This window comes from Chlorocebus sabaeus, chromosome 14, assembly GCF_047675955.1.
Source record: "Chlorocebus sabaeus isolate Y175 chromosome 14, mChlSab1.0.hap1, whole genome shotgun sequence".
NCBI classification, from domain to species: domain Eukaryota; kingdom Metazoa; phylum Chordata; class Mammalia; order Primates; family Cercopithecidae; genus Chlorocebus; species Chlorocebus sabaeus.
The window spans coordinates 64,824,233-64,836,314 of NC_132917.1; the positions used below are offsets into that span (position 1 = coordinate 64,824,233).

Genomic DNA, 12,082 nt, shown 5'->3' on the forward strand with positions numbered 1-12,082 from the left:
ATTCTGGAAAGCCAGATACAAATATATGCAGCTCTTCATCTGACATTCCCTCCTCCCCGCCACCACACACACACACACACAAAATCCCTACAAGTTCTAGCCAATAGCTGGCTGGCTTCAAGCAATAAAATACTCACTGTCTCAAAATTTGGACAGCTCCTTAAAGTTCCTTATGAAGGCATTTTGATTTGCACAAATATGTCACGACATGTTTTAAGATGACTCCTTTTAAGCAAGAAATCTATAGTAAATTGCCTTCCTCCTTAATTGAGGTTAGCCACAATTAAGTCTTCCCTTGCCTGGCACAGTGGGTGGTGCCAGCTACCAAGGAGGATCCCATAAGCCCAGGAATTGGAAAACCAGCCTAGGCAACACAGCGAGACCTTGTCCCAGAAAGAGAGGAAAGAAAGGAAAGAAAGGGAAGAAAGGGAAGGAAGGAAGGAAGGAAGGACGGAAGGAAGGAAGGAAGGAAGAAAAAAAAGACTTCACTCACGGAAGTCTTTAAAGAACAATTCACAAGCAGAATAAGAAAATATAAAAATACAATAACTGTGACACAGTAAAAAGACTCAGCAGAAGTTTCCCTTGTAACTCGCGTGGCCAAAGCAGATATCAAATAAAAGATGAAATAAACAGGAAATCCACAGAACATGAACAATGAGAAACCACTCAGGATGGCCAAACCGCCGTCTGGCTGTTTTCGCGCCAGGACTCAGGCCTGGTAATGGAAGAGGTTAAAATCCAGTGGCTTGTGTTTCAGCTTGGGTTACGTGGCAGAAACCAACTGGAAGAGGTGGTGTGAGAGCTCTGTTTCTTCTAGAAGAGTTTTGCGACTTAAACGCCCATACTGCAGACAGCTGCCAGGCGGGCAACCCAGCCCCATCCTGGTAGCTCCAGGCCACACGCCCAGGAGCGCCCCAGTGCGCGGGGTGGCGCGGCCCAGGCGCGCTGGGTTTGGTGGCACCTCGAGCCCCCTTTCTGTCGCGGTACGGCTGCGTTACAGCCCTAATGAGCGCGTGCGAAGGCTCCCCTCATTCATCCATCCTCCGGTCAATCCTTTGTCTCAGAGCCGGGCCTTGCTGGACACCATGGCGTACTTTACCGCACGAGCCCCTGAGGACCCCTGGAAGAAGGGATCTTCCGCAGGAGGGGACGCGGCGGCAGGACCGCCCTGGGTCCCCTCACCGCGCGCGGCCCCCTGGCGGGAGTGGCCGCGAGCTCTGGAGAGGAGCGCGGGCGGCGCGGAAGCGAAAGCACCACCTGGGAGGGAGAAACCCTCCCCTTCCCTCCCACAGTCCTCAGGAGGAGGAACGCCGCTGCGTTCCAAGTTCTCCCGGGCCCTCTGGCCCCTAAGACTCAGATCCCGGCCGCGGGAGAGGGCCCGGCAGGTGCCAACGAGCCCGGGCGGGCCTTCAGCCCGCACTTCCCCGCGGTCGCCCGGAGCCGGCCTCCGTTAGCCGGGTGAGGAGGCGGCTTTTGGCGCCAGGATTGCCCGGGGCCGCCCGCGCCCCCGTGGCCTCGGGTGGAGCCTCCTGCCCGGCCGCCCCCCGCGGCACCCTAGACCCGGGTGGGGACCAGAGGCTCCCGGCGGCGGCTCCCGGGCTGTGATTGGCCAGCGCCGCAGGGGGCGGGACGGCGGGCGTGAAGTGGGCGGGCTGGGGCCGCTCCCGCTCCTGCTCCCTCCTCCTTCCCTGTCTGCGTCCTCGCTTGCGGCTCCCGCTTGCATCATCTCCAGACGGCCGCTGCACCGGGGAGGCTGGGCGCGGCGCGATCCTCTCCGTCCGCGGCTCCAACCCACACTCCGCGCTTCTCCTCGCCTTTCTCGCACCTGTTCCTGCGCCAGGCCGGGAGACCCCCGGGGCGGCTTCCCAGAACCTGCGAAGCACAGCTGGCCGACCTCACCATCGCCAACTGACCATTCATTGGGAGCCCCGTCTTTTGCCAGAGCCCACGTCCCCTGCCACCTCTAGCTCGGAGCGGCGTGCAGCGCCATGGAGAAGAACAACGAGACCAACGGCTACCTTGACAGCGCCCAGGCGGGGCCTGCGGCCGGGCCCGGAGCTCCGGGGACCACGGCGGGACGCGCGCGGCGTTGCGCGGGCTTCCTGCGGCGCCAAGCGCTGGTGCTGCTCACCGTGTCCGGGGTGCTGGCGGGCGCGGGCCTGGGCGCGGCGTTGCGCGGGCTCAGCCTGAGCCGCACGCAGGTCACCTACCTGGCCTTCCCCGGCGAGATGCTGCTCCGCATGCTGCGCATGATCATCCTGCCGCTGGTGGTCTGCAGCCTGGTGTCGGGCGCCGCCTCCCTCGATGCCAGCTCCCTCGGACGTCTGGGCGGCATCGCTGTCGCCTACTTTGGCCTCACCACGCTCAGCGCCTCGGCGCTCGCCGTGGCCTTGGCGTTCATCATCAAACCGGGATCCGGTGCACAGACCCTTCAGTCCAGCGACTTGGGGCTGGAGGACTCGGGGCCTCCTCCTGTCCCCAAAGAGACGGTGGACTCTTTCCTCGACCTGGCCAGGTAACACTCTCCACCTCGCCCAGGGCCCAGTGGGAGACGCCAGCTCTCGGATGCCCTCCAGTTCATACACACATATGCACATACACTCCTAAGAGTTAATTCTTAGTTGGCTGCTGGTGGCGTTTAACGTTTTAAAAATATCAAAATGACGTCTGGAGTCTTTGCGTGCTGACCACACCTTTGCAAACAGCTGGGACGCACCGCACAATCGAAAGAGCAGGGCCGCATCTTTGAGCAAGAACCAGTCCCCACTGTTAAGTGGGCGTGTGTTAGGGAAGAGCCCCACCTGTTCTTTACTCATACTCTCGCGCTGCTCTCCCTGGTAAAAATGTTCCGACCACGCCCCAGTGGCTTCCCCTCATTTTCTCTTACATGGTGCCTAAAAGCTTCTGGGAGCATTGGTTAAGTTTTGCCTGTTGGGTCATCCGGCTTGCAATCTTTGGCCTTCTCTGTTACAGTCCTTGGCTGCGAAGGAAGCTGACAATTTTCTGCAGTTATCAGTGGACCCACAGATAGTAGGACTGAGGTTAGTTGAGTGAGGCGTATTGCCCAGAAATATGCCTCTCCTGAGGGCTTGGGGCTTGGGACAGGTTGCTGTCCACCGCAGTAAAGACCACTGCAGAGTGTTGTGTTTCAAAGGCCTTTCTTTGTGCCAAAGTGTGAGTTCTAGAGGGGAGGGAGAGAAGCATCTTCACTTAGCTTTGCCTGCTGTTTGTAATTCTTAGAAGTTGCATTTCGTCCTTTGAGATGATGTAGTATCCTTTCTGTGACTTACCCAAAACCTTGGTCTCTCCTGGTTTCTCCATTAGCCCAAAGTTCACAAATGGGAAAACTGCAGCCTGGAGGCATTTACTGATCTAACCAGGTTCAGTTGAGTGAGGAGTCCAGCTGGCTCCCTCTCCAGGTTTCTGATGATTTTGGATTCTGAGCCTTGGAGTTATTAATATATTTTGTCTTGAGTTATTGAGGCAAAGCTCCTCATTGCTGAGGTTGTGAAAAACAGCAAACCCTGGGCAAAGTGACTTGCCTTTCCACTGTTTCCATTTCTCCTTCTGGAAAATGTGATGGCTGTCTGCACTTAAGAGAGAGATTGTTCATTTAAATCAACAACAAAAATCTAGGACATCTGTATTTAAAAAAAAGAGAGAGAGAGAGAGAGAAAGAAAAAAGAAAGAAAGAAGACAAAAAAACACTCATGAGGGAGACCAAAAGTTCTTGACAAAAGGGCAGATAGTGGTGGCCTCTTAGGACTTTAAGTGGATCACATCTTTTTTTTTTTTTTTTTTAGAGTCTGGATCTTGCTCTGTTGCCCAGACTGGAGTGCAGTATTGGGATCCTAGCTCACTGCATCCCCAAACTCCTAGGCTTCAGCGATCCTCCTGCCGCAGTCTCCAGAGTAGCTGAGATTACAGGTGCACACCACCACACCCAGCTAGTTTAGAGATGGGGTTTCACTATGCTGCCCAGGCTGGTCTAGATCACAGCCTTTGTTCTGTGACTGGCGGCTTGATATTGCAGTCCAGACACTTTAAGTTTGGGAACTAACTTTTAGGTGAGTGCTGAAAGGAAGCCTCCTGAAGTTGAGAGCACCTTTAGCTTATTACCTGCAGGATGTCAGTCAGCTCTCTCAGGGAGGGAAGGCAATTCTGGGGTTAAAGGATTATTCTTTGCAGGGATCTGTGACCCAGGGAGGGAGAATGGATGTTCAGCCCTGCCCTGCTAGTGGTCCCGCACCGGGAGCCTCAATAGGATCTTTTATCTCCAGAAGAGAGGGCAGTGGTGTTAGGGGGGTACCTCATTACCTCCAGCTCCAGAAGGGACTTCTTGTTTCCTGATCATCGTTTTCTAGTTTTAGACCCAAGCCCCTTCAGCTCCTGCTTCTGACACGAATGGTGTACCCAGCATCATAGCTTAGTAGTGTGGGTGCAACTTTTCAATGACTTGGGCCGCACCTGCTTGAAGGGCTAAGAGAGGCTTTGTTGTGGCTTGTTGGGGATAGGTAGTGTTTCACAATTCTTCCAACAGCCAACTGCATCTAATCCAGCAGCTCACGGATAAAGGTAGGACAGGTGGTATATCCTATTTTGCGACTGAGGAAACTGAGACAGAGATTAAGCGATTTGCTCAAGGTCATGGAGTGGCTTACAAAGAAGAGATTAGAAGGACTGTGGGTCTCCTACCCCACAGTGCAGGATTCTCTCTATTTCTCCTAATCCCTCTTCCTCTAAGTCAACATGCCTTAGTAATGTCACCTGCCTAGTCTAGTGCGGCTATCTCGGAAATGCTTTCTCTGGGTCCAGAGAGGAACCTGGTAGGCATATGACTGGGTCAAGACAAATGCCCCTTTCCTCCAGCCAGCATGGAGGCTGAGCTCCTCGGGTGAAGGAAAGTATGTGTGCACCTGCTGAGGTTTGGTCTTAGGCTGAGCAGCTTGTGAAAGGAAACTAAGTCCTAAGCCACCCGGAAATGCTTCCTGAGTCTGGAGAGTCTCTAACGTCAAATTTTAAAAATTGCTTCCTTCAAGGAAACCTCATGGATGTGGATTTCATGTGACTCTGGGCATCTTCTTTGGAAATGCAGTGCCCATTCCTTTCTTCCTAGGGGCACATGAATGAAGTGAGACTCTGCCAGTAAACACCTCAGTTATCCAGCAGGCCCTCTCCAGGTAGCTGCTCAGAACTTAAACACCTGGAAGAGTGGGAAAGGCCTCTGATGAGTCAGCATAGCTGCTGCCAAGGCTTTGTGCTGAAGTCCATACCCTTTCCTGATGGTAAAGTGCCCCAAAATTCCCCAGGGTCTCTCTGTCATGATTTCTAATTTGGTTTTTAAAGCTGGAACTACAAGTCAGAAAGAGATGAAGCTAGTAGGTGTTCCTTACATGTGTATATATATTTTTTAATTCAGAATGTCATTGCTGAGTGGTTTGATCTCCCAGCACACAATGGATTATAAATAACAATGCGGAATAGAGAATTGGGATGAGAAGGCTGGCGCTAGAAGCACTGAGAAGGGATGGCCAACAGTAGCTGGCAGGTGGAAGAATCATAGTCTCTTCCTGAGCAGCCCAGAGTTCTGCGCCTGGGAATCCAGAACAGTATAGGACTTTCAGAACCATGTGTGACCTAAGTGGTTGACTTGTGGCTTTTCATCCAAAATGAAATAGTTGGGCATCAAAGAGACAGAAACAGGAAACTAGCCATTGTGGAACTTCTTGGTCCCTAACAATGCTTACTGGTTGTGGGATATGTCCATAACTTTTCCATTCCTTGGTTTCCTCATCTTTATCATGGGAATTATGATGGTACCTACCTCGCAGGATTGTTCTGAGGGTTAGCTGGGTTGTGTCTAAGAGCTCTAAAGCTCCTCTGGGTTCTGAAGCTGTTAGAATAGTGCTGGCCCAATACACATGTGCTCTTGTTATAACTAGAGTGATTGGGTTTTCCAGTTCATCTGAGCTAATGGGGATGGCCCTCTTTCCATAACCTGAAATAAAGGAGGCTAGATGGGAAGAAAAGGAATGTTTAGGGGAACTCAGATGACTTGAAGCTAATGTAGTCTTTAGGTATATTGGGAACCACATGGCATCTGGAGGAGAAGTGAACAGTAACTGACTATATTTTAGACTACTAATTAATAGATTCACACTATGGAAAATTTGGAAAGTGGAGAAAAGTCAAAACTAAACATGGAAGAGCCTTCTGTTCTGAAATGGGACAGAAGTCCCCACAGATCCTCACTGACATTCCGGTTTCTTTCTCCCCTGCCTTACATGCTTATGATCTCCAGTTCACCTCTGCTGTAGATTGAAGGGATTGAGGCAACTGGTTTCTAACATTCCTTTGGGCTCTAAAGTTTGTAGTTTTCGAATGGAGAACCAGGGCATAACTGCCAAGGAGGCAGGTAGGGACAGAGCCTAGGCCCAGGGCTCTGGTCTGTGCTGGCAGCCAGAAGAATGGCCAAGGGCCACCATCTTGCAGTAGCATAGTAGGCTGTGGCCGTGTATATAGTAAATACAATTAGGATTTTATCTGTTGCCCAGTTTTCTAGGGTTTTTTTCTCCGCTCATGCTAATTTTCTTAATAGCAAACCATGCTCTGAGCCTTTCCCTTCACAGAGGGAGGTGTGCTGGACTTACATCCTTCTCAAGGATGGGTGTGAATAGGTATGGTGCTTCTCAAGCTGCAAAGAACACATTTCTTGAATAGGTGCAAAAAAAAAAAAAAAACTATCAGAGACTGAGATTTAATATTAGCCCCCTGTGCTTGCCTTGGCAGCACATATACTAAAACTGGAACAATACAGAGAAGACAAGCATGGCCTCTGTGCAAGGATGACACACAACGAGATGTTCCAGCGTGAAGCATTCCATATTTTTTTAATTAAAAAAATGGTAATATTAGCCAGCAAAGTTGAGGAGTGAGTTGTGAACAATTTCTTTTCATTATTGACTGTGGTGGGTTGTTGTAACTATGCCCGTGTCTCTCTCTTCTATAGGCAAGATGAAGACTTAGCACATCTAACAAGGATCCAAATTAATTGAGTATGTGAGAGTCGGGGGGCGGGTATAGTGTGGATGCCATAATGTAAAATGTATTTCTTATGGTAGGTCAAAATTAACAACGTGTGAAACCTCTAAGATACACTACTTAAATCTAGAGGCCCAAGTCAGTCCAAACTAGGAGATAATGAATGAACAAGCTTTTCCAGCGCTATCTAGTGACGAAAGGAAAATAATAGCAGCTTGTAATTTTTTTTAAAAGAAAGATTTTAACTCTTGACCATCTCTTTTACCACCCAGGAGGACACCTGAATAGTTTAGAGACAGAAAAAAGCATCAGTCTAGGGAGGTGGGTAGTGCTGAAGAGCAGACACTAAAGCAAACCACCTGGATTTGAAGCCCAGCTCTATGACGTACTCGCTGTACATGCACAAGTTGTTTGTCCTCTCTGTGCCTGAGTGTCCTTATCTGTAAAATGAGGCTAATGAGATCTACTATCTAGAATGGTTGTGAGGATTAAATGAGTTAATATATGAGTGCTTTGCTAATATTCTAGTGTGTCCCAGCTTCTCAGGGACAGCTGAGGGCTATTTGATACTGAGCATGAGTGCTGCTCTTAATCTAATTTCCCCCAAAAGTTCCCCACTCCAGGGGTTCAGCCCTACCCTTTCCAGCTGGAATCTAAAACTGGACGGAGGCCTTAAAGAGAGGATAGATTCACACCCCCATCATCAGAGTGCAAGTCCACCAGTCCCAGCCCTTCCTCAGCTCAGCCTTGTAGGGGGTACCAAGATCTGAAGGGGCACATCCCTGTTAACTGGCTCTGTAACAATAAATACTAGGGATAATAAATATTCATCAGGTGTACATACTGTGCCATATCCTGTTCTGAAGAGTCTTTGAAATTTTAATAGATTTGGTAAAGAATTTTTGAACTTAAATAAAAGGAAATAATTCTGGAACAAAATATGCCCAAGCAAAAGTAAATTGTTTCACATTCTTTTCATATAGAACAGAGAAATGTATACCACCCTTGACAATAGGATCAGAAGAACAAACAGTATCAGATGTTACAGAAAGAATGTCTTTGAAGTTTTTCACTGTGTGAATTGCATGGGTCTGCATAGCACCTCCCACAGTGGTTCTACACTGGCCAGTTCAACCTCATTTCATACTAGCTTTTCTGTTTGTTTTAAGTAATGTATTCAAAGATAGCACTGGAAAAGCTTGTTCATTCATTATCTCCTAGTTTGGACTGACTTGGGCCTCTAGATTTTAGATTTAAGTAGTGTATCTTAGAGGTTTCACACGTTTTAAATTTTGACCTACCATAAGAAATACATTTTAGATTATGGCATCCACACTATACCCTCCCCCCAACTCTCACATACTCAAACCAAAACATAGGCTCCAGTAAACAATATTTTAAGTGTGATACATGCTGATATTTTTGTCTAATGTATTTCATCTTTTATAAAATACTGGTTAAAGCCAATACATTGATTTAATGGTCTAGTGATATTTGAGAAACTTTGGCCTAATACATATGTAATTCAAGTAGATCTCTCAGGATCAAACAATGGAAAAAGGAAATATTTGCAAACTTGAATAAGATGAGGAGCTCAGTGCTTAGAAGCATCCTAAACCCACTGAAAGTGGGTGATGTGCAGAGGTGAACCCAGGATGACCATTTGGTCCTCCTGACTTCTGAACTCTGGATTTCAGTACTGTACATCTGGGCTATCTAATACAATAGACACTAGCCACATGTGGCTACTTAAAATTACGTCAAGTGTAAATAAAACTTAAAAATCAGTGCCTTGGTAGCACTGGCCACATTTCAAGTGCTCTATAGCCGCAAGGCTGCCATGTTGGACTGCACAAATGCAGACATTTCAGTTGGATGGTGCTGGCCTAGATGGAGCAGAAATGGGAGATGCTCAGTGACTGGGCATTGGTGTCTCTATGTGCTAAATGAGGGGATAGAACTGGATCACCTCTAAAATCCCTTCCAGCTCCATGTCTCTGATTTCAAAAGCCCATGAAGCTACTGTGTGAATGTGAGGAGTTGGGAAAGTGCCTGAAGACAGAGCTCTGGGAAGAAAAATTGTTTGCGGGAGAGGCAACTGATCCTGGATTAGAAGAGAGCTCAAGAGTAAGAGCCAGAGTTTACCGCAGCATCCGTGTCTGAAAGCCAAAGGAGAGAGGGAAAGCAGAGGACAGAGAAACATGTTGCTTTACTCTGGCAGCCTTGTCTCCTTGCCCTTGGTGACAGCAGGAGGGCACTGCTCCTGCTCCTGGTCTGTGGCAAGCAGATGATGAAAGTGAAGGAAGATGCTTTCTATCGTGCTTCAGCTCACTGCCACCAGGAGAGTCCTTCCCAGAGACTGTTATCTGAGAAATGAGCTGTATAATCTAAAAAAAAGTTCAGCCCACCCATTGAATGTATGTATTTTTTAGTTGGAAAATCTCTATCAGTTATTACCATATTTTTATGTTAAGTTTTTAAACAATTTCAAGGCATGATTTATATACAATAAATGCACCCACTTTAAATGTACAGTTCCATGAGTTTTAACAAATGGATAACTCATGTGACCACCACCACAATCAAGATACTGAACTTTTCCATCACCTATAACTCTTCTCAGCAATCCCCATTCTCCACCCCTGGCCTCGGGCAACTGACCTGCTTTTTATCACTATAAATTAGTTTGGCTTTTTCTAGAGTTTTATATCAACAGAATTATTCAGTATATACTCTTCTTTATCAGTCTTGTTTTGCTCAGCACAGAGTTGCTGAGATTATCCATGTTGTTGCGTATATCACTTGGATTCCTTTTATTGCCAAGTGGTATTTCGTTGTATGAATATTTCATAATCTGTGTATCCCTTCATCTGTTGATGGACATTTGGGTTTTTGACTATTATGAATAATGCTTTTATGCATACAGGTCCTTTTTGCAGGCATATGTTTTTATATTTCTTGGGTAAATATCTAGCAGTGGGCCAGGCATGGTGGCTCGCGCCTATAATCCTAGCACTTTGGGAGGCCAAGGCGGGCAGATCACTTCAGGTCAGGAGTTTGAGACCAGCCTGGTCAACATGGTGAAACCCTGTCTGCATTAAAAATACAAAAATTGACTGGGCGCGGTGGCTCATGCCTGTAATCCCAGCACTTTGGGAGGCCGAGGAGGGCAGATCACGAGATTAGGAGATCGAGACCATCCCAGCTAACACAGTGAAACCCCATCTCTACTAAAAATACAAAAACAAAATTAGCCAGGCATGGTGGCGGGTGCTTTAGTCCCAGCTACTCGGGAGGCTGAGGCATGAGAATGGTGTGAACCCGGGAGGCAGAGCTTGCAGTGAGCCGAGATCACACCACTGCACTCCAGCCTGGGAAACAGAGCGAGACTCCATCTCAGGAAAAAAAAAAAAAAAGATTAGCCAGGCGTGGTGGTGCACACCTGTAGTCCCAACTACTCGGGAGGCTGAGGCAAGAGAATCATTTGAACCCGGGAGGCAGAGGCTGCAGTGAGCCGAGATCTGCCACTGCACTCCAGCCTGGGCAACGGAGTGAGACTCTGTTTCCAAAAAAAAAAAAAGCAAAAAAAAAAAAAAACTAGGAATGGAATTGGTGAGTCCTGTGATAAGTGTCTGTTTAACTTTATCAGAAACTGTCAAAACACATCACATTCTTCTGAGGAACTTGATTTTTGGGGGACAGAAGTTGCTCTTTTGCTTCTGGACCCCTCTGTTCCCATTGGATTTTGTAGACTAGATACTGTAGACAGTCTGAAAACAGGTGGGTGTGCTAGTGGCTGTTAAGTGTAGATGTTCTGGGTTAAGGACAGGGCCCGTTCTGGGTAAGATGGTACTGGGTTATTGCTTGTAAGAAGAGATTGGGCAGGACAGATAGACGGAATTAAACAAACAGTGTTGTGCTCTTTAGAAGAGAATGCATTTCAAGGCTGTGGGAAAGGCTGTGCTTGCACCAATTGAGGAAACAGCTAATCCCTGAATGATGTGAGGTATTTGCCGGGGAAATTGTTTCCCATGAGGAAAGTGGAGGGCTTCTAACCCAACTCTTTTCTGAACTTCCCGGTCCTCATGGAGAGAGAACCTTAGAGCAGCTCAGTCTGTCAACAACTGAGGATTGTTGTGTGGTGGATACAGAACAGAGAGACGTTGGCACAGGGCCCCTTGCTGCTTCTGACTAGGGCAGAAAATGGAAATGAGATGCCAAACGTAGCCCCCAAGACTGAAATATGTAAGAAAGTTGCTTTGTAATGGAAATAATAATAAATGTAAGTTGTTATTCATCTATACTCTGAAAACTAGCCAATATAAGTTGCCAGTCTGTTTCTACTTTTTAAAAAGTAAATCTAGCTGTGATAAGAATCAAACTTCTGGTCACAGTTTTGCAACAACTTAATTCAGCTAAAGATTAATTTTTTCTGCTTAAATGCAAGCATGTACTCTGGTATTCTCTAAGTATACTAAAAGCAATTCAGGTTCTGTGGACAAGTTTGGGAAATGCTGTTTTGCAGGCTATATATGCTGGCCGTCCTGCGAGAGCACCCTAAGTGTTCTAATGCAGTGATTTTTGCATCTTATTAACTTTATTGGCTGCTTTATTGCTGCATAACAAACTACTACACATTTAACAGCTTAAACAGCTTAAAATCTCACATATTTACTATCCTACAGTCTCTCTGGGGTCAGGAATCTTGGCACAGTTTAGTTGGGTCCTCTGCTTCAGAGTCTCTTACAAGGCTGCAATTAAGGTGTTGGTCAGGGCTAGGTTCTTATCCACAGGTCCACCTGGGGAGAGATTCACCTCTATGGTCATGTTGTTGTTGGCAGAACTCAGTTCCTTGAAGTTGGGACTGGGAGCCTCAGTTGGCTCTTGGCTGCAGACCACCTGCAGTTTCTAGTCTCATGGGCCTTTCCAACATAGCAGCTTGCTTTATCAAAGCATGCAAGCAGAAGACAATAAGAAGAGTCAGCTAGCACAATGGAAGCTACAACCTTATGTAACCAAATCATGGATGGGACATCCC

General features: G+C 47.6%; 1 protein-coding gene and 1 pseudogene across 1 annotated transcript in view; both read left to right on the top strand.

Annotated features, from left to right (window-relative positions):
- Positions 1-1,688: 1,688 nt before the first annotated feature.
- Positions 1,689-12,082, top strand: part of SLC1A4 (solute carrier family 1 member 4) — a 33,169-nt gene continuing 22,775 nt past the window's right edge. Inside the window, exon 1 of the mRNA XM_007970438.3 lies at positions 1,689-2,518. Within this exon, the coding sequence (XP_007968629.1) occupies positions 1,992-2,518 (527 nt within the window). The 5' untranslated portion in view covers positions 1,689-1,991. The remainder of the gene's footprint in view (positions 2,519-12,082) is intronic.
- LOC119627379 (U6 spliceosomal RNA) lies at positions 6,777-6,893 on the top strand (annotated as a pseudogene).